Source organism: Mauremys reevesii, linkage group 2, assembly GCF_016161935.1.
Source record: "Mauremys reevesii isolate NIE-2019 linkage group 2, ASM1616193v1, whole genome shotgun sequence".
In the NCBI taxonomy this organism is placed as follows: domain Eukaryota; kingdom Metazoa; phylum Chordata; order Testudines; family Geoemydidae; genus Mauremys; species Mauremys reevesii.
In genome coordinates this window covers 11,983,768-12,008,824 of record NC_052624.1, presented here as the reverse complement: position 1 = coordinate 12,008,824, position 25,057 = coordinate 11,983,768, and the positions used below count along the sequence as shown (strand labels likewise).

General features: G+C 40.4%; 1 protein-coding gene across 2 annotated transcripts in view; it reads right to left on the bottom strand.

The window, feature by feature from the left end:
• Nucleotides 1-24,334, bottom strand: part of CTDSPL (CTD small phosphatase like) — a 125,373-nt gene extending 101,039 nt beyond the window's left edge. The window contains exon 1 of one of the 2 annotated variants that reach the window (XM_039525643.1): nt 23,524-24,334. In XM_039525643.1, the coding sequence (XP_039381577.1) occupies nt 23,524-23,599 (76 nt within the window). In that variant the 5' untranslated portion in view covers nt 23,600-24,334. The remainder of the gene's footprint in view (nt 1-23,523) is intronic. The other variant, XM_039525642.1, reaches the window with a different exon arrangement.
• Between the last annotated feature and the right edge of the window lie 723 nt (nt 24,335-25,057).

The following is a 25,057-nucleotide window of genomic DNA, read 5'->3' as shown; positions in this document are numbered from 1 at the left end:
TGTCTTGTCTTCACCCTTACCATTTATTTAATTTTTTCAAGCTGTTTCCTGAATCAGTCATTAGGAGAAAACTAAATCTATAACAATCTAATGACAAACTTGATCAGAACACCAACCTTACATTGTCTCAGGAGCTAGAATGTCAAATTCCACTAACGAAACAACACTGAAAAACAGAAGAGGGGCAATATTTTCAGAAGAGATTTACACGCCTAGACTCTAATTTCACTGACTTTGGTTCTTAAGTCTCTTTTGAAAATAATACCTAGGTGCTTTTGAAAATTTTACGTGAGCTCTGCATACACATTATCATCCAAATACATCTAACAAGCCAAATTTGGCCTCCATTAAACCACTGAGGAAATCCAAGTTAACATATTACGTTCAAAGCTCTAACAAAATCCCTTTTGTTCCCAATGCACAACGTCTATAGCTACCGATTTTTAAAGGCAGTTCGGGAAACAAATATGACCTTGTGTGGAAAAAACAAAAATAAATGTGCAGATTAATGCGCACACTTTAAAAAAAGTTGTTGGTTTTTTAAAAGAAAAATATTCAAGCGAACTCTCAACTAGGACCATTTTTTCATAATTGTTTTAAGCAGATTCATCACACTCAAATCTTAATATAGTTACTATAAAGCAGAAAGACATAGCCAAACAATATCCAAAATATTAGTTAAAATGCAACTATGTAAATATGTTCAGCAAATTTTACATACCTATACTTATTTATATGGGAACACATGCTGTATTAAGGCCACCAACACACTGTTAATTTTAAAAATTATCTGCTAGTATTTACAAGTGTTGAAATACCTTAAGAGGTTAAAGAAAAGCAACTTTTAACAACAACAATTCCTACATCTGAAATTTAATTCATTATTAAAGCAGAGCAAAAAACTTTTTTTTTTAATATTCATTTGACACCATCTTCTGTACTGTCATTCTCCCTTTTATGTTTCTTTACACAGCATCAGAGGAGAGAATTTTTTTTAAAAACTTATTTTAAAACTAGGACAGTGTGGTTGCCAAACCATAAAAACTGACAAGTGGATTCAGGGGCAGGGGTAGCATGTGAAAAGTTTTTTTTAAATTGACTAGATTTTCAAGTTTAAGGGAGTTTTTCCTCCAGATTTTTAGTTTAGTTATTTTACTCATCTTTTTTTATTTTGTGCTTACCATCACAGTATCAGCAAGTCTCCTTTTTCCAGGCTCTTGATATTCAGACACTGCAGCCACTTCAATCACCTTCAGGGTACACCATCAACAACAGAGTGCCATACCAAGCAGTAACCAATGGTTAATCAGGGGACATGTCTTTGTCACAGAGAAAGGGGGAAGGGTACATTAACTTTAGAAATTTGCTAAATGCGCTCTATTTTCTAAGCTAGCTGCAGACCTCATCCCTCATTTATCTTGTATTGTATTGATTTGACAGTAGGCAAAGATGTATCAAAGTATTACAGTATATAAGTTATGTTTATTTAATCATTCACAAGTGTTAGCATATGGTTGTACTTATGGTTAGGTTTTCATCCTGCAGTCATCTATTTTACTTACAGTACTCTGAAGTACAGTTTGAAATGGTAGACAGTGAAATTTTAGTAAACTGTACATTCCACTGTGTAGTAGCAAGTGCCTATATGGTATTAAATATTTTATTATCTTGAGCTTACTTTTTAAGCTTATATACAGGCACTAAATCCTTAACTATCAGTTATCAAATCATGTATACTAGCAAAAAGTGAGCCAATATTCCAAAATATTACAACCTGAACAGTTACTTCAGTCCTTAATCTTATTAAAGAAGGTTTCATAGAAATATAAAGCCAACGTTGTTGCGGTTTACAAGTGTAAACTATTTTTGTAGTTGTCCTTGCTATTAAACCTGGAAGTGGCCTTCAAAGAAAAAAATAAATGGGTCGAACCTTTCTCACTTCTTTATGAGGAGGCTTGAAAAGCTTTTTTAAAAGAATGGACATTCAGATCTCACCTGCGCAGGAATTTTCTAACTTTATCTATGCTAGGAATTTCTATCCTAAAATGTATAATATTTAAGGTTAAGCTACATCAGTTAGCAACAGTGGGAGCTCTAACATAGAAGAGCATCAGCATTTTAATCACAGTATCATCCAGACTACCTCCTTTGAACAGGGTTACATGACACTATTTCAAAGCTTCTGACAACAGCTGGTGGCCCAGCTACACTAGAGATCTTAGTGTTGCTGTCAACAGTGAAGCCAAAATGATGTTAGCAAATGGGAAGACAGGACCTAAGCGGCTGAAGTGAAAGTCAAGAACAACCGCTTAAGATGTATACAAACATACACATTAAGGACTTGTCTTCACTACCGGGGAGATTGACGCTGCTGCAATCGATGCAGCTGGTGTCAATTTAGCGGGTCTAATGAAGACCTGCTAAATAGATGGCAAAGTGCTCTCCGGTTGACTCTGGTACTCCAGCTCCCCAAGAAGAGTAAGGTAAGTCGACCGGAGAGCGTCTCCCGGCAACGCAGACCGGTGAAGATACCGGAGTAAGTCGATCTAAGCTAAGTCAACTCCAGCTACGTGAGTAGCTTAATTTAGGTTGACTTACCTGGGTAGTGAAGACAAGCCCTAAATATATACCAACAGTAGTTAAATACCAATTTTACAGGGAATGTTACAGCTATTCTCTTTCCCACAGGTAAAGTAATTCACAGCTTCAAAGTGTAACAATTTGGATGAAAGGAGAGGTTTCTCTTACATTTGTGTTAGCTTTAACTATAAGGCTTAGTCAAATATGTTAAATATCCTTTCAGTTACTAACTATATCCCATTAAAGATTTTTAATTGTTTTGTAGGCAAGCAGTAAAACAGCATATCATATACAAGGTAATTATATAACAGTGTACAAGTGCGTGCTAGGTATCTCACAAATAATGACACGTGCAATCAGAGAGAAAGACACAAATAAAGAAAAGGTGCAAAGAGTGTAAACAAACAAGTGGGATGCTGGAGGTTAAAAGGTAGGTTTCTTGCTAACCATTGGTCCAGCAACCTTGGGAGTCCTAGGGTATGACTGCACTGCAGTTAAAAACCCATGTCTGGCCTGTGCCAGCTGACTCAGGCTCCTGGGGCTTAGAGTAAGGGACTGTTTAACTGCAGTGAAGATGTTTGGGTTCAGGCACAAGCTCAAGCTTTAGGACCCTGCAAGAGCTTGGGCTGCAGCCGGACCTCAAATGTCTACTCCACAGTTAAACAACCCCTCAACCCAAGCCAGTTGACACGAGTCAGCTGTGGAAGTCTAATTGCACTGTAGATATAGTCTCAGTGTACACAGGTTACCAATATTTTAAATACCATGTCATCTAATCCTGCTCAGAGCAGTGTCAACACAGTGCTTAAAACAGCAGCAGCCCACTGGCACTTGAGCCCCCAATACTGCTTAACCTGTTTGAGACGAACCAGTGCCAACAACTTTGGGACATTTTTGTCAAATTTCCCCCACTCTAGACAAGGCTAAGGAGAACTTTTGAACTCCGCGGCTTTATATTCTCAAGCTGCAATTCAGCATGGCTAAATATAAAAGTTACATGTCTGATCTGTAGAATCCATGGGAAAGAAATCTTTACTGATGACAGAATTTTAAAAGTGGTACTTTGTAAAGACAGCAAGACTCTGGAGAGCTAAGATTATTTTACTAGTCAAAACAGTTTTAAGCGCTACAGTGTCACTTTTTGTCTTGTAGCCTTTTGCATACTTTTGGCTTTTTACGCCATTCAAAAGAATCTCTTTCCATAGTTCAGTATGAAAATGTAATGGGCCACATAGTCAAGAACTACAGCTAATGAAATGCTGGATACTTTGGCCTATGAGATTAACAAGCAAATAGATGAAAATATGCTCATCTCTACAGTTGTTGGCAATCACTGCAGATGAAAGAAATACAGAGTGAAATTTTCATTAGCACTCACTTGACACAGACTATTGTTCCAAATATTCATTATGGTCCTGTCCCCACGTTAGCACTGACTTTTTAAAATATGTTTCTACTTGTTGCTACCATCAATTCAGTTCCAGCAGTGAGAACTCTAGAATGCACAAAGGACCAGAATCTACCAGGTTTTTAAGCACCATGTCCTTTAAAGCAGGGAGTGATGACAGTTCTTAAAATGCTAATGCAAGGGTGGGCAAGCTACGGACCGGGGGCCGCATCCGGCCCTCCAGACATTTTAATCTGGCCCTTAAGTTCCCACCGTGGAACGGGGTTTGCCCTGCTCCCAAGCTCCAGCCGGGGAGTGGGGTCGGAGGCTTGCCCCACTCCGCAAGGCTCCTGGAAGCAGCAGCAGCATGTCCCTGCTCTGGTTACTATGTGCAGGGGCAGCCAGGTGGCTCCGCACGCTGCCTCTACGCTATGTGCGGCCCCCACAGCTCCCACTGGCCGGGAACCAGGGCCAATGGGACCTGCAGGGGCGGCGCCGAGGGGGCAGCGCGCAGAGCTGCCTGGCTGCACTTCCACATAGGAGCTGGATGGGGGACATGCCGCTGCTTCTGGGAGCTGCTTGAGATAAGTGCCGCCTGGAGCATGCACTCCTGACCCCCTCCCATATCCCCACCCTCTGCCCTAGCCCTTATCCCCCGCCTGCCCTCGAACCCCTCGGTCCCAGCCCAGAGCACCTTCCTGCACCCCCAACCCCAGCCCTATCCCAGAGACCGCACCCCAAGCTGGAGCCCTCACCCCCTCCCACACCCTAACCCCCAATTTTGTGAGCATTCATGGCCTGCCGTACAATTTCCATACCCAGATGTGGCCTTAGGGCCAACAAGTTTGCCCAACCCTGTGCTAGTGGCTGCCCAGAGCCTTGTCCCTTTTGCTATTCCCAGTGAAGATGCACTCGTGGTAGCAACTATGCAAATTTTTGGACAAAATAATCCCATTGTAGATATCTCCCTTACAGTATAGCTGGCTCTAAACTTGGTTAGTGTCACCACAGGGCTAAAACTCTGTCAGCAACTCTCGAGGCGATGTTCTGTCACTTCTAGACCACAGCTGACAACCTGCAACTGGTTCAGCACATTTTTTTTTTGCAGTGTGGACAGACTCCCTAACCATATTTGTAAAATTATTTGTGCATTAGGACATTCCAGAATATACTGCCCACGGCTGATGCCACTTTGTGCATCTACTCTAGGCATGCTATCCTCTACAGAAACATTACAGGATAGCTGGCCATGCTTTCTCAAGATGCACCGATACAAAAGTGGTTAGCGCTGATGCATGTACATAGTTGGGGTGGGGGGGGAAGTACCGTACAAAAAAGCTAACCCTTTTAACTTGCAACCAGTTAAGATGACTGCATTTAACCTCTTGGAAGTGATTTGGCTAAAATTATGAGCAATACAGAAGAAAGTGTTAATGGGCATTTGTCAAAGTTAAATCCCACTATAAAGTTGCTTAGCAATGCCTCCAGGTTAGTTCATATGCTCTCATGCTCATAATGCAGTTTCTTATTTGTAAAAATATCAAACTCTGACAAGTATTTTCAGTTTTAAATATTCTCCCAAATAATAATAAACTGAAAGATTCAGGATTTACTGGGTGAGCCATCCCAAACTAAAGTTTATGGCACACATTGGGTGGCAACATATAATGTGGTGCTTGCCATATTTAAAACTCTGGTCTAATTATTGTTTTTACTATGATGCCTGTAACCAAAGACAGTGGTTTGAAGAGAAGTTGTCCCAGATAGATTTTGTAAAGACAACATACATGCTTATGGATCTCTTGCCACCTATTATAGATCTGTGCCTTGTTTTTCAAAACCCAGGCTCTGAACATTGCAAGTACAGTATAGTTATCAGCAGGTCATTTTGTCAGGCCTAGAAAAAAGTTTAATTGGTAATTATCTTAGAGTAGGAGGCTTTCAAATGTATAAAATAAATGTTAGGTTGCCTTACATGATGAAATTGAAACAACAAGCTGCTTTTCTAAGGGACCCACTCTACATGGAAAGAGAAATATGGAATCCATAAAGTGGTTTTAACTAGCTATTTAACTGATAATTTAAAATGTAGGATCCCAGAGAATGACAGTGAAGTTCTGTATGCATGTGTACACGGAATGAGAGACTACCAAACCAGGAAAACTCATTACAGGGGCTAATAAATTAGTTTCATAAGGAAAGTTTTGCAGATTTAAGTTTGCCTACCCTACTCATGCTGCCTCAGTTTATGAACATAAGAACAGCCACATTGGGTCAGATCAGTGGTCCCCAAACTGTGGTTCGCGAAATGTTACAGGGGGTTCTCAGGAAAAAATTCCCTAATGGCAGACAGAGCTGTCCCTAGGGACCCCAGACAGCACGGGGCCAGCAGCCTGGATCCCCTGGATTTCCAAGAGCTAAGCAGATCAAAGCAAGCATATCAATCACACTGAGGAGATTTAAACTTCAAGACTCCTTATAAGAAATGGAAAGGGAGGTGGATATTTTTTGCTGTTTTTAAAATTAAATAGGCAGCTAGTATTGTTTTTAAAATTATTATGAAGAACAAGTTTAAGCTTTGTTGTAACGTGCGTTGTTTGCCTGGACTGCTCAAGACCTGAATGCTTGTGTAGGAGGAACTCTTTGAATCGGCTTCTTAAATACCTTCATGCTGTTTCACATCTGATACTCCTTGATGAAACATAGCAGCCTTGTCTTATAACAGGCTTATTCAAAATGATACGAGCTACGAAAGTGAGCTCTTGGAAGAGTGTTGCAGTTTTCATAATGTAATAAAAATACTGTCATGATAAATAATAATCAATCATAAATAATGTATAATAAGCATGTCATAAAAACAAATTGTGTATTTCCCAGATCACTGCTTTTATAATTTATACTCAGGTAAAGGAGAAAATCCCTGGAAATATTCATTTTTAGGAGGAGGTTCACGAGACTTGACATTTTAAAGGGGTTCACAGGTTGTTAAAGTTTGGGAACCACTGATCTAGTCCAATATTCTGTGTTCCAACAGTGGCTAATGACAGGTGCTTCAGAGGGAATGACAAAACAGGGCAATTATCGAATGATCCACCCCGTTGTCCACTCCAAGCTTCTGGCAGTTAAAGGCTAGAGGCACCCAGAACCTGGTGGTGTATCCCTGACCATATTGGCTAACAGCCGTTGAGAGACCTATCCTCAACAAACTTATCTAATTCTTTTTTGAGCCCCATTATAGTTTTGGCCTTCACAACATCCTCCAGCAATGTGTTCCACAGATTGACAGCGCTTTGTGTGAAGAAGTATTTCCTTTTATTTGTTTTAAACCTGCTGCCTATTAATTTCAATGTTATATGAAGGAGTAAATAACACTTCCTTATTCACTTTTTCCATACCATTCATGATTTTACAGACCTCTATAATATTCCCCAATTTAGTCATCTCTTTTCCAAGCTGAAAAGTACCAGTCTTTTTAATCTCTCCTCATATGGAAGCTGAACCCTTCATCGTTTTTGTTGCCCTTCTCTGTACCTTTTCTGATTCCAATATATCTTTTTTGAGATGGGGTCACCAGAACTACACACAGTATTCAGGGTGTGAGCATAGGATGGATTTATATAGTGGCATTATGATATTTTTGTTAGCTTTTTTGACTACACACTGAACGGATGTTTTCAGACAACTACCCACAATAAACCTAAGATCTCTTTTTTGAGTGGTAACAGCTAATTAAGACACCACCATTTTGTGAATATGGTTGGGATTATTTTTTCCACAGTTTATTACTTTGTATTTATCAACATTGAATTTCACCTGCCATTTTGTTGCCAAGTCACCCAGTTTTGTGAGTTCCCTTTGTAACTCTTCGCAGTCATCTTTGGACTTAACTACCGTGAGTACTTTTATATCATCTGCAAATTTTACCACATCACTGTTTACCATTTTTTCCAGATCATTCATGAATATGTTGAACAGTGCTGGTCCCAATACAGATCCTTGGAGAAATTTACCTCTCTCCATTCTGAAAATTGACCATTTATTCCTATCCTATTTGTCCTATCGGTTACTGATACATGAGAGAACCTTCTCTTACCTCATGACTGCTTACTTCGCTTAAGAGGCTGTGGTGAGGGACCTTGTTAAAGGCTTTCTGAACGTCCAAGTACACTGTATCCACTGGATCATCCTTGTCCACATATTTGTAGACCCCGCTCAAAGAATTCTAATAGTTTAGTGAGGCATGATTTCCCTTTACAAAAGCTATGTTGACTCTTCCCCAACAAATTGTGTTCATCTATGTATTTGATAATTCTGTTCTACACTACAGTTTCAACCAGTTTGCCTGGTACTGAAGTTAGGCTTACTGGCCTGTAATTGCCAGGATTGCCTCTGTGAAGGTTGTTGTACAAAATGAGAGAAACTTTAGCTCTCAAAACCTAACAACAACAAGTAGTTTTAAGAAACAGACGGGAACCATCCATGGTGAATGATTCGATTCCCATTTCACTTTAGGGGCAAGATCATGCCAAAAATATTTTATTTTATTACAACCCCGAAGAGAGAGAAAAGAAAAAAGGAGTCTTCTAGGAATCAGTAGGTGTTTAATACTATGGATATCTGGATAATTAGCATGTTTTATATATCTTGTTTGTAAAATATTTAGAAGATGTAAAGCACTCGTCCTCTATTTTTTCAAAATGTTTAAGACCAAATTAAATTTTTAAAAAATCAGTATTTTACTATTACATTTCAGGTGGTCTCACGTATTTATCTATCTAAGGTTATTACAAAGTTTTTGCCTTAATGTATTTGGCCATGATGCAGCTTAATTACATTTTGATCCATATATTCTGTCATTGTAAGGCCACTGAACCAAGTCAAGACATTTCCAAAATGAAACATACATCAGCCCTGACACCTTTTAATCTAGGACATTATCAGATTATAAGAACATGGTTCCCTATACTATGGCACCTTCCTTTATCATTCTGTTATGAAATTTGTGTATTTATTTTCTTTTGTGTGACTGGAATGCAAAACTATATATCCAAACTTTTCCATTAGTACTCTCTTCCTGAGTGGTAATTATTTACTATTTATTTAGAATTTTTTTCCTTCCAGTACTTTGTGGAGATTTGTTAATTTCCTTTTTTACAGCCTATCTTCTTGTTAATGTTGTCCTGTTAAAAAAGGTGTAGTTATTTTTTTAAAAAAACTGATCTCATTATGTTGTAATTTCCTTACATGATCCCCCTGAACATATAAACTGTTTAACTACACAGTTTAAGTGCTAGCTGAATAAGCAAATTAAAAAACAGTTTAGCGAACTAGCAAAATCATCAGAAGCACTGTTAAACAGTTTTGACAAAAAATAAACACATGACAAAAATTCAAGGACATGACTAAAAGTATCCAAACTCACATCTAACTGAGAAACAAACAAATGAATGGTCAGGTCATTTTTTAGCATTGTATTTCCTGCACTTCTAGTACAGCACATATCACAATCTTAACATGATACTGTTTGATTTTATTTTATTTTTCTAAATTTAACACACCTTTTCAGGAAGGACACTTGGAATGGAAATGCTAAAGGACAACTACCTGTTAGTCTCTTCTCCTCCTGTTTGCTTGTACCTGATCCTGTAAGTATGGAGCACCAACCTTGGAGTTATTGACCACAATCTCTTGCCACTGGTTTCAATGGCATTAGGTCCTTGGGGAGTAGTGAAAAAAAAGTACTATGTATTATCAAGGGTGGGAGTGGGTTGGTTTTTATTTTTTAACAACTACTGAATTTTCCTTTTCTGATCATACAGTTTCAATATATTAACTATGGATTGTACTTCACTACTAAATGTGACTCTTTAGGAGATGAAGCTCCCAATAAGCAAGTGGTATCCGAGCACACATACTCACCAGTATTATTCTCAAAGTGACATATTCAAGCTTTTTTTTTTTTTAAAAAAGGGAGTTAGAAGTGGGGGGTTTTAGGCACAATTACTCCTGCCCTGTTGATTTTTGCAGTTTTACAATCACAATTTCCTATTTTGTTTTAATGTTTATTCTCTATCTTATTGCCATATGAAAGACACACACAAGCAAAACAGAAAAACAGAACAGTGATTCAAGGGAAACCATGAAAGCCACTAGACACTAAGGCCTTGTCTACACTATGAAGGGTTTGCTGGTAATACTATACTGGTAAACCGTTCTAATGGGAATACAGTTGATACACGAGAGTTCTTTGCTGGCGTGGGTTATGCAAGTTCCTCTTACAATAAAAGTCCTTAATTGCATCTACACTGGGGCTGTTGCTGGCACAGTTATGTTGGTTACAGGTCTGATTTTTTCCATACTCTTAACCAACACAGCTATGCCAGCAAAATTTTTAAGTGTAGACCAGACCTAAGTGAGTCTAATGCACCAAAAAAACCTGAAAACCTGAAAAAAAAATACAGGAACAACATTTTCTATGATCTTTCACTTTTAGTAATCTGACAAGTTATTTTTAACACTAGGAAATTTTAAATTACTACTGTCTTTTTTAAAAGAAGCTGTCTTAAATATAGGCCAACTTAGGTGTTTAAATTTTTGTCACACTTTAAAAGTGAAAGACAAGTTTATAGAATTTCAGGGGACAGGTTGCATTTAACTATCAATTTAGTTAACACCATTAACTGGAAACAAAACCACACAAGTATAATCTCCATCCTACAATTAAGCAGGTCATTCTCGTCCTATGTTTCTCACTCCCTCACCCTCTTTATAACATCCCTCTATACAGGCTCCCTAGCCATTTTTAAATTCAATGCAAAATTAGAGTACCTTCGAAAAATAGAGGAAATTGGGAAATGCTGAGAAAATGCAGGATTCCCACAACCTTGTACTCAGGTTAAATCTGAGTTTAAATGGAAACTAAAAACCCTCAGACCAAAACAACTGATTCTGTGTAAAATTTTGTAAACCCCCTTCTGGGGATTTACAACATAGGTTAACAAATTTAACTAGCATGAGTGAAATGAATAGCACAGGAGATTGGTAACTGGAAACGGAACTTTTCATTCCTTACCCCATGTCTAAAATGAACAGTCATTTTCAGCTAATGACTATTAATAGCTTCCATCAAATAGCCTGAGGTTCAGTTCTCAGAAAACCAGTGTCCACAACACAAAAATAATCAGCACAAACAGCATACCAGGCTGGCAATTTCAGCAGAGGCCTATAACTGATTTAGCATAGAGACTGAACTTCTAGGAACGCTGATATTACAATGGATCCAACCAATAATTTTTCTGATAAAACTGTAGGCCATTGCAGAGGCTTCAGGGGAAAATACAATGCACCCAACTGTGCACTACACCAAAGGGAGACATTTTTGCCTGACTCCAGATGATGATTGATTTATTCCTTGAAGTATGATTAATATAACCTGGTCATTTCATCCTAGTTAGTGTAACTGCAGACATTCATAAACATCAATTCTTTTTAACAATACCTAGTGATGTTTTGCAATGTTATGCTCTGGCACTGATTTACACAGGTTAATTGTATGCTGCATAAAACTATACTTCCTTTTACCTATTCCAAACATGTTGCCTTTTGATTCTAAATGCCTTGTTGTATTATGGGAAAAACTAACAAGAGGCCCTGCTTGGCCTCTTCTATACCAATTGTTATTTTGTGCCTCAATGATATCTCCTCTTATTTTTCTCCTTTCCTTTCTTAGGCTTTAATCTCAAACAGAATTATTTCCAGGCTTTTAATCATTTTGTTGTTTTTTAAACCTCTTCTATTTCCATTATGTCTTGTCTTTCTTAAAATGAAAGGACCAAAACTTCCCACATTGTTTGAGGAATGGTCTAATCATTGGATTTTATGATAGTATTACCTTATTTTCTGCATTATTCACTTCCTAATTTAATCCAATGTACTATCTGCTTTTTGGACTGCTGCTATACCTTAAGAAGATATCTTCACTGAGCTGTCCACAAAGATGCCTCAACTAATCGAGAAACCACTGGTGTGTAATGAGTGAGTTTAACTGTTCCTTCCAATATGCAATACAGTACACTTACCTACATTGAATTATCTACCATTGCTACATACTCTCTACCAATTCCTCAGTTTTGTTGGTTGCTTTCATAAAATGTCTCTCAAACCTCCTTTCCCTTTAATGTAGGTAGCTGTACTCTTAGTAAGTTTTGCTACCTCACCCATTCACCCGTCCCTCCAAGTGGTTGGCATGACCCAGCAAAGCATCCTGCAGTATCAGGAATTAAAATGCTGAGTACCTTCAAGGGCCAAGCCCATTCTGACCACCACTGGACACAGTACTAATACTTGGGACACCATACTATTAACTTCTCTTCACTAGAAAAATTGGCCATAACCATTTCCTATCTCATGGACAGCTTTAAAAATCCATGATGGTCTTCATCATTCATCCTCAAAAAGTGTTTTTCAAAAACTGAAACTATGTCCTTCACTATTCTTTTATCCACTACATTTACTATTCCACAGTATTTTAACTGGTTAGAAAAATAGGATCCCAAATGCTCATGCATGTGCATTTCTGCATACCCATTGTAAGTGTGCAGATACTCTGATATGCAAATGCAAGTCTGATCTGTGTGTCCACAAACCCTATGTGCACTTAATGCATTCCATAGATTCATGCTTGTGAAAATTCTTCACCATTTACTTTCACAGAAGTCATATTTGTCTATCCTGGTTCTTTTACTATGGCAAATGACATGGCAGAGTCATGCCACTAACAGCACCTCAACAGCCCAACACTGTAGCATTTAATTTCAGAACTATGCAAAAATGAGGAGGTTAGTTAAACAGAAATTAAAAGGTACAGTGACTAGAGTGAAATCCCTGCAAGCTTTTCCCTGCAATGGACACTTTTCAAAGACACCATAATAGAGGCCCAACTTCAATGTATACCCCAAATTAAAAAACACAGTAAAAGAACTAAAAAAGAGCCATTGTGGCTTAACAACCATGTAAAAGAAGCAGTGAGATAAAAAGGCATCGTTTAAAAAATGAAAGTCAAATCCTAGTGAGGTACATAGAAAGGAGCATAAACACTGCCAAATTAAGTGTAAAAATGTAATAAGAAAAGCCAAAAAGGAGTTTGAAGAACAGATAGCCAAAAACTGAAAAGGTAATAACAGAATTTTTTTTAAGTACATCAGAAGCAAGAAGCCTGCTAAACAACCCTGGACGATCGAAATACAAAAGGAGTACTTAAAGTTGATAAAGTCATTGCAGAGAAACTAAATGAATTCTTTACTTCAGTCTTCACTGCTGAGGATGTTAGGGAGATTCCCAAACCTGAGCCATCCTTCGTAGGTGACAAATCTGAGGAATTGTCACAGATTGAGGTGTCATTAGAGAAGGTTTTGGAATTAATTGATAAGCTTAACAGTAACAAGTCACCGGGACCAGATGGCATTCTCCCAAGAGTTCTAAAAGAACTCGCATGTGAAATTGTGGAACAATTAACTATGGTTTGTAACCTGTGCTTTAAATCAGCTTCTGTACCCAATGACTGGAAGATAGCTAATGTAACGCCAATATTTAAAAAGGGCTCTAGAGGTGATCCCGGCAATTACAGAACGGTAAGTCTAACATCAGTACCGGGCAAATTAGTTGAAACAATAGTAAAAAAATAAAATTGTCAGACACATAGGACATAAATTGTTGGGCAAAAGTCAACATGGTTTCTGTTAAGGGAAATCATGTCTTACTAATCTATTAGAGTTCTTTGAAGGGGTCAACAAACATGTGGATAAGGGGGATCTAGTGGACATAGTATACTTAGATTTCCAGAAAGCCTTTGACAAGGTCCCTCACCAAAGGCGCTTATGTAAATTAAGCTGTCATGGGATAAGAGGGAAGATCCTTTCATGGATTGAGAACTGGTTAAAAGACAGGGAACAAAGGGTAGGAATAAATGGTAAATGTTCAGAATGGAGAGGGGTAACTAGTGGTGCACCCCAAGAGTCAGCCCTAGGACCAATCCTATTCAACGTATTCATAAATGATCAGGAGAAAGGGGTAAACAGTGAAGTGGCAAAGTTTGCAGACGATACTAAACTGCTCAAGATCGTTAAGACCAAAGCAGACTGTGAAGAACTTCAAAAAGATCTCACAATACTAAGTGATTGGGCAACAAAATGGCAAATGAAATTTAACATGGATAAATGTAAAGTAATGCACACTGAAAAAATAACCCCAACTATACATACAATATGATGGGGGCTAATTGAGCTACAACTAATCAGGAAAGAGATCTTGGAGTCATCATGGATAGTTCTCTGAAGACGTCCACACAGCGCGCAGCGACAGTCAAAAAAGCAAACAGGATGTGAGGAATCATTAAAAAAGGGATAGAGAATAAGATGGAAAATATCTTATTGCCCTTATATAAATCCATGGTACGCTCACATCTTGAATATTGCATACAGATGTAGTCTCCTCATCTCAAAAAAGTTATACTGGTATTAGAAAACGTTCAGAGAAGGGCAACTAAAATGATTAGGGGTTTGGAACAGGTCCCATATGAGGTGAGATTGAAGAGGCTAGGACTTTTCAGCTTGGAAAAGAGGAGACTGAGGGGGGATATGATAGAGGTATATAAAATCGTGAGTGGCGTGGAGAAAGTGTTATTTATTTGTTCCCATAATATAAGGACTAGGGGCCATCAAATTAAATCAATAGGCAGCAGGTTTAAAACAAATAAAAGGAAGTTCTTCTTCACAAAGCGCAACCTGTGGAACTCCTTGCCTGAGGAGGTTGTGAAGGCTAGGACTATAACAGGGTTTAAAACGAACTAGATAAATTCATGGAAGTTAAGTCCATTAATGGCTATTAGCCAGGATGGGTAAGGAATGGTGTCCCTAGCCAGGGCTGGCTTTAGGAAGTGTGGGGCCCAATTCGAACATTTTCAGGGGGCCCTGGCAGGGATGACTAAAAAAAAAGTGTAAAAAAAGCCTCTCATTTCTTCCATGTATTATTTACTTTCCATAACTATATAAATAATAAAATTATATATTATGTACATTGCATCATATATGCTGTTGATTGGTTATTAATGAGCGCCATTTCACATGTGTGGGTCCCCGCCACTCCCTGGGGGTATGCACATGTGTGAGTCCCAGCTGCTCCCTGCCCCCCTCATTGAAGCAGGTGTGCAGGGTTACTGCCCTGGGAACTGCAGGGCAGCAGTGGACATGGGGCTGGTTGGAGGCAGGGCAGGGGCTGACTGGAGGTAGGGTCTGGCTGCAGGCAGGGCAATGGGTGCGGGGCTGGCTGGAGACAGGGGTGTGTGGGGCGGGCTGGCTTCAGGCAGGGCCGCAGGGGGATGCAGCAGGGGTTGGCAGGGCTGGAGACAGAGGAGTGCGGGACTGGCTGGCTTCAGGCAGGGCCGCAGGGGGATGCAGCAGGGGTTGGCAGGGCTGGAGACAGAGGAGTGCGGGACTGGCTGGCTTCAGGCAGGGGGGTGCAGCAGGGGTTGGCTGGAGACAGGGCAGGGGGTGCGGGGCTGGGTGTGCAGGCAGGGGTGTGTGGGGGGCTGGCTGGCTTTGGGCACAGCCGCAGGAGAGTGTGGCAGGGGTTGGCTGAAGACAGGACAGGGGGTTTGGCAGGGGCTGGCTGTGGCCACGGGGTGCAGCAGAGGCAGCTGGAGCCCCGGCCTTTTAAATATCCCCCAAGCCCTCCCGTTATACCAGGGCTGTGGGGCTATTTAAAGGGCCCAGGGCTCCCCTGCTTCTACCCCGCCCTGGACCTTTTAAATAGCCGCGGGAGCTCTGGGGAATGCATGGGGGCGACAGGGCTCTGGCGGCTATTTAAAGGACCGGGGTGGCAGAGGCAGCTGGAGCCCCGGCCCTTTAAATAGCCCCTGGAGCCCCCCGCTACCTCAGGGCTCTGGGGGCTATTTAAAGGGCCCGGAGCTCCAGCCGGGAGAGCGGGGCTGCAGGGTAGGGCTTGCCACGCTCCGGCTGGAGCTCCAGACAGGGCCGCGGGGCTAGCCGCGCTCCAGCCGGAGCTCCAGCCAGGAGAGCGGGGCCGCGGGGCTTGCCGCGCTCCAGCCAGAGCTCCAGCCGGGAGAGCGGGGCTGTGGGGCAGCCGCGCTCCCGCGGGCGCTTTGGTCAGGGGAGCGGGGCCACGGAAGACCCCGGAGCAGACCGCAGCCGGGGTAAGTAAAAAAAAAATAAAAAAAGGCGCTTAAGGCACGGGGCCCTCTTAGGCGCGGGGCCCAATTCCCAGGAATCAGGCGAATTGGCCTAAAGCCGGCCTTGTCCCTAGCCTCTGTTTGTCAGAGGGTAGAGCTGGATGGCAGGAGAGAGATCACTTGATCATTGCCTGTTAGGTTCACTCCCTCTGGGGCACCTGGCATCGGCCACTGTCAGCAGACAGCATGTTGGGCTGGATGGACCCTTGGTCTGATGCAGTATGGCCGTTCTTATGTTCACTGACAACTATGAGACCTTAAACTGAGATCCATGTCTCAGCACAATAAAGATCCCATGGCATTTGTAGTAAGATTAGGTATTTACTCCTATGCCCTTGACAAAATTCTGTCCTTCCCCCTGTTGTACAGCTCCCCTCTCCTGGCTGTTGGAAGTGAGGGGGAGATCACAGCTTTGCCTCGCACCATCATAACAAAAACACTATTTACAGTTTTGCTGCTGATTAATAGCTAGGAACAGCAGTCATGAAACTGAAAGATTGCTATCAAGTTTCATTGTGCTGCTTCTGGGAACTCTGAAGGAGCATGGGGAGAAGAGACAATCCTCCACTGTTGAGTCACTCTCCCCAGAAAGTGGAAGAGCCTCTGAAGGAGCAGCAGCAGAATGAAACTGACAAGAGTAATCAGTTTCACAGGTGCTATTAATAAGCTACTGAACTACCATGACAGTCATCTGAAACATGTTCAGTTTTATCATGCAAATACAGGGTCTCAACTTTGTGGCTTACAGATGCACATTACTAAGGTTTTGTTTTGAACGTTTTTTTTAATAATATATCTGTATCTATATTGTTTTTCCAGTTACGCCATCTGTAGGGCTCTATAGTGTTATGTAAGATACTGAGTTTCATTCCTGCTCCTATCGCTCGCTGAAGCCTTGGGAACGCAAGCAATCAGCAGCACCAATACTGCCAGGAGCTGGAGCCATGTCAGATCTCACAGGCATAGCAAAATGGTCTGGTCAGTAGCTGGACAAGACCTCCAAGATGAAAGAATATGGAATATACATAATGTATCTTTTGTACACCACATTAGCTGCTACTTCATCTCCTACGTACCTCTTCCAGAAGTTTCAGTTTACCCTTTAAGAAAGTATACATTTAGTAAATTTTGGCACATTGGACATTTTTCACCCGAGGGTGGGTCATCCCTGCGTTATGCAGAAGGTAGACTAGATGACGATTTCTGGCCTTCAAATCTACTTATAAACACTTTGTAATTTTTAGGAAAGAGGCGGTGGCTCTTCAGGCTTGTTTGTTTTTTAAAAACTGAGGAAACGGTCTTGCTTTAAAAGAATTATCTCACTTTTGATTCACCCTCTATGTAAAGCATTTAATTATGTGGTAAACTTAAAGATGCATTTTATTGCATCTGTTCTGTAGATAAAAGACATCAGTTTCCAGTGCTGTCAATCTATTACTCTTAAGAACCCTAAAAAAAACAACAACAAAAACACTGCAGTAGTATGAACTGTGCTAAAATACTAGACACTCTATTGCATTCATGTAAAAGCTACTTTGATAAAATATTGAATAAGGCCTAAGAACAGACTAGTCCTGACATCACGAACATGGTTTTTCCTCCCCATCTGAGCGAAACTGGAAATTTCACTATAAACATTAATATTACATTACTCTATACTAACTGGTACTGAAAGACACAGATTTAGCATTCATTCTGATCTGCAAATACTTTGGTTTTTCCTGTAACAAACAGATTTTAGTACCTGCAAAAACTATTGCCATGCAATGTTAAAACTGCACAGATAAAAATCTGAGGTCATCAAGAAACGTATAAGAAACTAAAACCTAAGCAACTAACATGGGAAAGAGGTTCAGACTACTTTTTGTTTGCAACTATTTAACTAACTCCTGACAAATAAGTGGCTGAAAGCATTTTTGTGAATTTTTCTACAGCCCAAGCCTTCCATCTGAAAACTGAGATATTTCTCCCACCGCTACAGTTCTCTGATCCTCCAAGGATTCCTCCAGCAAAAGTGGAAAATACAAGATTTGTATTCCTGATATCTCCAAAGTCAAACAAGTTTATGGTTTTCTTAAAAGTATCTCAGGGTTCTTTATGTGGGACAAAACAGCAAAAAGGGCTTTTTTTCCCCCTCCCTCATTTGACTCTGTTCGAGCCTCCAGGTCAGCCTGTGCCAGGTAAGTAAGGAGAAAGTATATAGTAATGTCATTAAATGGGAACAGAGTCATCAGCTTTCACACAAAAAAATCTCAGATGCCTATTGAGCAGACTCAAGTGATTTTTACAGTGAACTTTCGCCCCACCCATAAACCAAACAAATCACAAACTCCTCAATGAGAATTTACGGCTTCATATTTCATATATTTTTATCATTCAGATTAGTGTTAGCACTAAATGTGATGAGCAATTTCCATGCACACACAAATAACTTGGAAACGTATTTATGATGTTTATTAGTGTGAATCTCAGCACAGATTAAATTGAGAAGGCTAAAATATAGTGCATGACAGATCAAACTGTGTTTTATTGACTCATATTAGAAATGTGTTTCAATTTGCATTTCTGAATGCCAGATTGACAAAATATAGTCTTGCTGTTTTTTAAGGCACACTAATTTCTGAAAGCTTAAGTTAAATCACCACATTAAGACAAGTCTGAATTCAAAGAGCCCACCATTAAATAAAATGACAGTTTCACAGCCCTCAGATATGGCTTGAGTACCAGATATTTGTATAAACTATCATTCAGATCACCAAAAATAATCATCATCATCATCATCCCAGTTTGTTGAGTTTTAACTGCAACTTTAAACAAAATCTTAGGTTACCACATGTTATTACAGTGTATCTAGAACGTAAAACTTAGTGTGGTTGCTCTGGTTTCATAACAATTACGTCACTAGTTAACATTTTAAAATTACCCTCTGTAATGAACCACATTCCAATGCAGAGCTAGAGACGACTTCTACATTTTCTTCTTAATGTTACTTTCTACTTCATGTTATTTAGTGTGTTTTGGTGAATATAAAAAAATTGTTACATCGATACTTTATTTTAAAACAGCATGTGTTCAAATGTTCATGAAGCACTAAAATCCTATTGAAATCACAATGATAAAAAGGAAATAAAATATTCCAAATATCAGCTACTTAAGTTGTGATTAAATCATGTTAACATTAAAATTCAAGAACACTGTACTTCAGTTCTACTCCAAATGTGAGCTTTTAGGTGAAGATCTTTTGAAATGTTTATTACTTCAAATAAAAAAAGACCTGAAGAAGAGCTCTGTGTAGCTCAAAAGCTTGTACCTTCCACCAACAGAAGTTGGTCCAAAAAAATATATTACCTCACCTATCTTGTCTCTCTTTCATATCCTGGGCCAAACACAGCTACAATGGTACTGCAAACATATTGCCTCAAATGACAATGAACACTCTTTGTAAAAAAGGAGGAAAATGAAGCTTCTCTCTCAAGACTTTTATATTTTCATAAAGTACTAAAGGTTATACTTTATTCAAAATACGATTACTGGTTTTATGTTCCAGGTCTGAAATATTCCAAAAAATAATTGCTTTTACACATACAACAGAAGACATTCATAAAGACAACCTGCAATAATTCCAAATTACTGAATGGGAGCTTTGATTATGGTCAAATTTTAGAACAAGTTAGGAAAGATGTGTCTGAACTGAGAAAATCAACCAAACATCAAAGAGAATCTGGACAGCAGTGTACTTACTAACTGGACTAGAATGTCATGCCACTGCTACATACATGTTAATTTATGACTATTTAAACAGCCTAAAATCTCTGCATTGATGAAGATTAAAAAGAAATTCACAGATGCAAAATAAAGGCGATACACTTATTTGGCCTAGTTACACAATACATATCAATTAGCTTGTCTGCCTACACAATATTCAATGCTAAAATCTATCATCACTGCTCTCTTTTCAAGACATGAAGCATTTAACTAGTATATCAAGAAGTAACTGATCAGTACATAAATATAAATAATTCAGTTAATATAAGTGTCTACTTTTCATCTGTAACATGAAGATCTAAATTTTGAATAAAAACTAAGATAAAATTTGTCACTCAGAAACAAGAAATTTTACTTTTCTTATTCTTATAAGTATTTCCATTTTAATTGCTAGCTACAGCTTTTGTTGCTGTTTTGAGTTTACAAAAGGCAGATATGACAAGCTCCAGAGTTTTCAGCAAAGGGGAACACTTTAGCTTACTGAAAGTCTATCAAACAGTTTGTTAGCTTTCTGCTTAAAAATATTTTTAAATAGCCATCCAATCTTTTAAATTTGCACAAGAGATTTATAATTCCAAGCACCGATTTATTTACACTTACATCAGCAAATACCAAAATTAGCTGAAAGTGTAACAACTTCTAGAAAAGAAACTATTTCAGGACAAATGTTAAATGAAATCATTAAAAATGTAGTTGTTACAACTTTCAGTAGTTGGCCTTCATTTTGACTGTCAGACCTAAATGTAGTGCACCATCATGTGGCAGTCAGTCATTGAATAACTCTCATTAAAAAGTCAACGTTTTTCATGGTTTTGATCCAATTATTAGAATTAAATATTTGTTAACTGTGCCACTGTAATACTGATCGTTAAACTTTAATGGGAAGTTCCATTACCATAGAATGGAATTTTTTTAAGGATTTTTTTACGCGCTTTGAACTAGCAAGAAAATATTTTGATTTTTTTAAAACATAACATTTACATGAAGAGAACTGCCCCCAGTGCCTATTAGGTAGGTCTTTATTTTGCTAGCCTACATCATGGCACCTTGCAATGGTAAAATATATAGATATTAAACATTTTCAGAGTTTGAGCATAGATATTGTATACTAAATTGCTAACAAATTACTCCTGAAAACCCTATACGACAAGTTATATCCTAGAGCACATTTTCACCGCCAAAGCCTAAAATCATACAGGAAGTGGACAGAGTAAACTGAAGCAACAGAAACAGTGCTTTTATAATTACAGAACAATTTCAGAAGAAGTACTAAAAACAAATTCTGGAACTGATTACTTCAAAAGATAAATCAGCATATATTAAAAACATACATGTTAGAGAACCACTGTATACACGGCAATTTAACACAAACAAGTTACTGAAGATTAACCCTGATGCACTGATTTATACAGCCAGGTTGCCTCCCACTAAAAGTTCGAGTTCCCCACAGCCCCATGTATACTGCACCTTAGGTTTAGGCTCTGCTTTAGTATATACCATCTTAAAGCTTTGCTTGAACTCTAAGGAATCCCCAAGTTACAAAGAAGCCTTACCATAACCTGAAGTCACTAAAGTGAGATATGCAAATAACCTTAAGACAACCTACAAACCTCAAAAAATAGAAAATCCTCTAACCATACCTAGATTTTAAGGATGGCCAGCATTTCCATTACAAAACCCAGCAGACAGGCAATTTACAACTCTTTACCTTAACAGTTTGCATAGGAATGACACTTGACAAAACCTCAGAGCATATATCATTTTGTTACAAATTTTGAAACAAATTCAGTCTAAAATTCACTTATTTAAAATGCTTCTCTACATTTTTACCTAACAAAAATCCATTAAAAATGAAGTTTTAAAGACCAGTAACCTATACTGAAAGTTAGGTAATTCTGGGTTTTATTTTTCTAAAGTTGTAAAAATTCCCAGGATTAAAAAAACACTACTATGCCAGTGCACACTAATTTTCCATGATTTTTACTTTAAGATAGACTAGAATGAGTAATATATGAATATATAACATGCAAATACATACCACAGATAATATATTATCAAACACAGAATAATGAATCTGAAGACACTTATGTTTATTGCAAATGCATGTATTTACCACAAGCTGTCAAGTTGTAATCTATCAACTGTGTCTCCACTATTCTGTCTACTCTAAAATTCTAACTGGAGGATAACACCAGTACACCTTCACCAGTAATAATAGCAATAATGGGAGCTCCAATATAAGCAGGCCTCTGGGTGTCACTGATGTTTTAACTACTGTATCACCTAACCCTACTCCAAAGATGTCTGTGAGACCCTGTATAAAATGTCAATGACAAGTGCCTTGTATACAGTTGCACACCCCAAACCAATCACTGCTACCACCAGTGGGAAATATTAGAAGTCTGAATACACAAGACCTTATAGTAAATGTGTCATTTCACAATTGGTTGGATGAGAAACCAGTGATTGTAGCATTCGTATTCCAAAGGAGAAAATGCTCCTTTATAACAACCACCTCTGATGGCATGGATTAATTTTTTATATATCACTGTACTTTCTTACAAATTGTCATCCCATAACAGGAAGGCTATCAGTGGTTGGGTGTGGAGTGTTTTGCTCTAAAACACTGTTATAATGAAACAGGGACTGAGCCCTCTAGCTATTCAGAATTCCTTACCATTACAAGAACCTTCACACTTAGCAAAAAAAGGAAGAGTGCTGCAGGACACCAGAAAACAATGGCTATTGATCACAGGGAAAGGGAATACTGAGTTATTTAATAAAAAGGAATAGTGCTGAATCTATTAACAGATGTTTCTTTCATATATGCACATTTCTGTTCCTTTTGCCTTGTTTTTACCTACTGTACCAAAAAAACCCCCACACATTTATACACACAATAACTTTCAAGATCTGTAATGCTCTCAAAAAAATTCCAGGGACCCTGGACTCTGTCTGTTAAAGACTGTCTTTTATTCATCCTGTAGTGCCTACCTCTGTATCACAACTGACAGACACTTAGCCAGATCAATTTTGCTTGACCACTTTCAGATGCTAAGTAGTCTTGGTTTCTTTTGCAGGGTCAAGGCATAATCCTTCAACAAGATCTGAAGATAAATTTTCTGTTTTAATTAGGATTGGGAGAGTCACAACCCTCTTTCCCCCCAAAGCATCTCCTTGCCCCAGAATGAAATTTCAAAATTTTCTAACAAGCCAGACAGAAGAAGTGTTTCTTCCTAGAGAGCCTCGAGGGTGACAAAAACAAGGTTGCAGAAGTTACATTAAAGGACCCTCTGGAGACACAACATATTTTATTTAAATAAAATCTAGTTAATGCTAAATTAAAATAATTGTATGAATTATCTAGACAAGCAGTGTCAGAAGCCATCACACAAACACTGGCTTCAACCTACACCCTGTAAACCACCAAACGCCTCCAGTCCCAGTGCCTTGGAAGGATATTTTTACTATCTGTGGAGTATATATTATTATTTCATGCATCTTTACAGCGCCCATCACTTTAGTATAATCTGAAAGGAACGCTTACCTTTATCCTGAGTGCAGGACAGTATTTCCTCCTCTTTGGGGTTAGTCACCTGGGTGATAATGGACGGGTTGTCCATGGAAACAGAGTGCGATTTCACCTGGCTATTTCCCTCCCGGAGGCAGGTGTGTGTGCGTTTGTTTTTAGGGATCGATAGGCAGATTTCTCTCTCAAAACTCCTTCAGGAACGAAGCCAGCCAGAAAAAAAAAAAAACAAAAAAAAAACCGCGCGCACAGGGGACCCCTCCTATAGTGCCGCCTCCTCCAGTAGTAATTCCCGGGGGGGGAGGGTGAGGGGAAAGAAGGGAAATATCACCCCCACCAAAACAAAAATCCCGTATCACTCCCCCCCCCGAATCACCACCCCTAGAACGCCCAAAATATATCACCCCCAAAAACACCCTGCCTAGGAAACCTCTCCACCCCCTAAATCCCTGTACCACCCAGAAATATGTACCAACCCTCCCTAACCTGTATCACCCCCAAATCAGCCCAGCCCCCAATGACTATCTGAGCCTACCTACCCCCTAAATAACTCTCCTCCTTCCCAGCCTGTATCACCCCCAAATCAACCCAGCCCCCAATGACTATCTGAGCCTACCTACCCCCTAAATAACTCTCCTCCTTCCCAGCCCGTATCACTCCCAAATCAACCCAGCCCCAATAATAAGCGGATCCCCCTCCTCCTAACCCGTATCACCCCCAAATCAACCCAGCCCCAATAATAAGCGGATCCCCCTCCTCCTAACCCGTATCACCCCAAACCAACGCAGCCCCTCAAAACGGTTTATTCCTACCCAGCCCCCAGCTACCCTCGCCCCTCCCGAGAGCCCCCCTCCCTAAGAAACCTGTAAGACGCCCGCCCACACGCAATCGCTACATGCCCCCCGGAGCCGGAGCCAGAACCCGCCCCCGGGGCGCTCCCCCAGCCCAGGCCCCCGCCCGCCCCCCGCGGCAGCGTTGCGGGCTCCGCCGAGACACCAGCTCCAGGGGCAGGAGCCGCCACCGCCGCCCTGCGAGGAGGAGGAGGAGGAAGAACCGGGGGGGGCCGGGCCGGGCTCCAGTCCGGGTCTCCGCGCTGCGCCACCGCTGCCCGCCGCCGCGCTCAGAGCCTGTCAGTGCGCTCGCAGCGCAGCGCGCCCCGCCTCCCGCCCCTCACAGCCAGGCCACAGGCGCCTCCCCCGCCCGCTGCTTCCCCGCCGCGCCGCCAGCAGCGGGACGCTCCAACATGGAGATGGAGGCGGTGGCAGCAGCCCGGCCGAGCGAGCGAGCGAGCGAGCGGTAAACAACGGGGCGGGGCCTCCGCCGCCCGGCGGGAAACGCCCCGCTCCGGCCGCTCGGGGGGCGGGACCAGCTCCCAGGGGCGGGGCTGGCACAGGAGGTGTGGTTGAGGGGCAGGCGACGTCCAGAAATGGGCGTGGTTATTCATTGGGGCGGGGCTAGCACGCCAGGGAGAGGCGTATCACGCAATGGGCGGGATCAACTTTAAAAGTGGGCGTGGTTACTCCTTAGGGGGCAGGGTAACCCACAAGAGGGG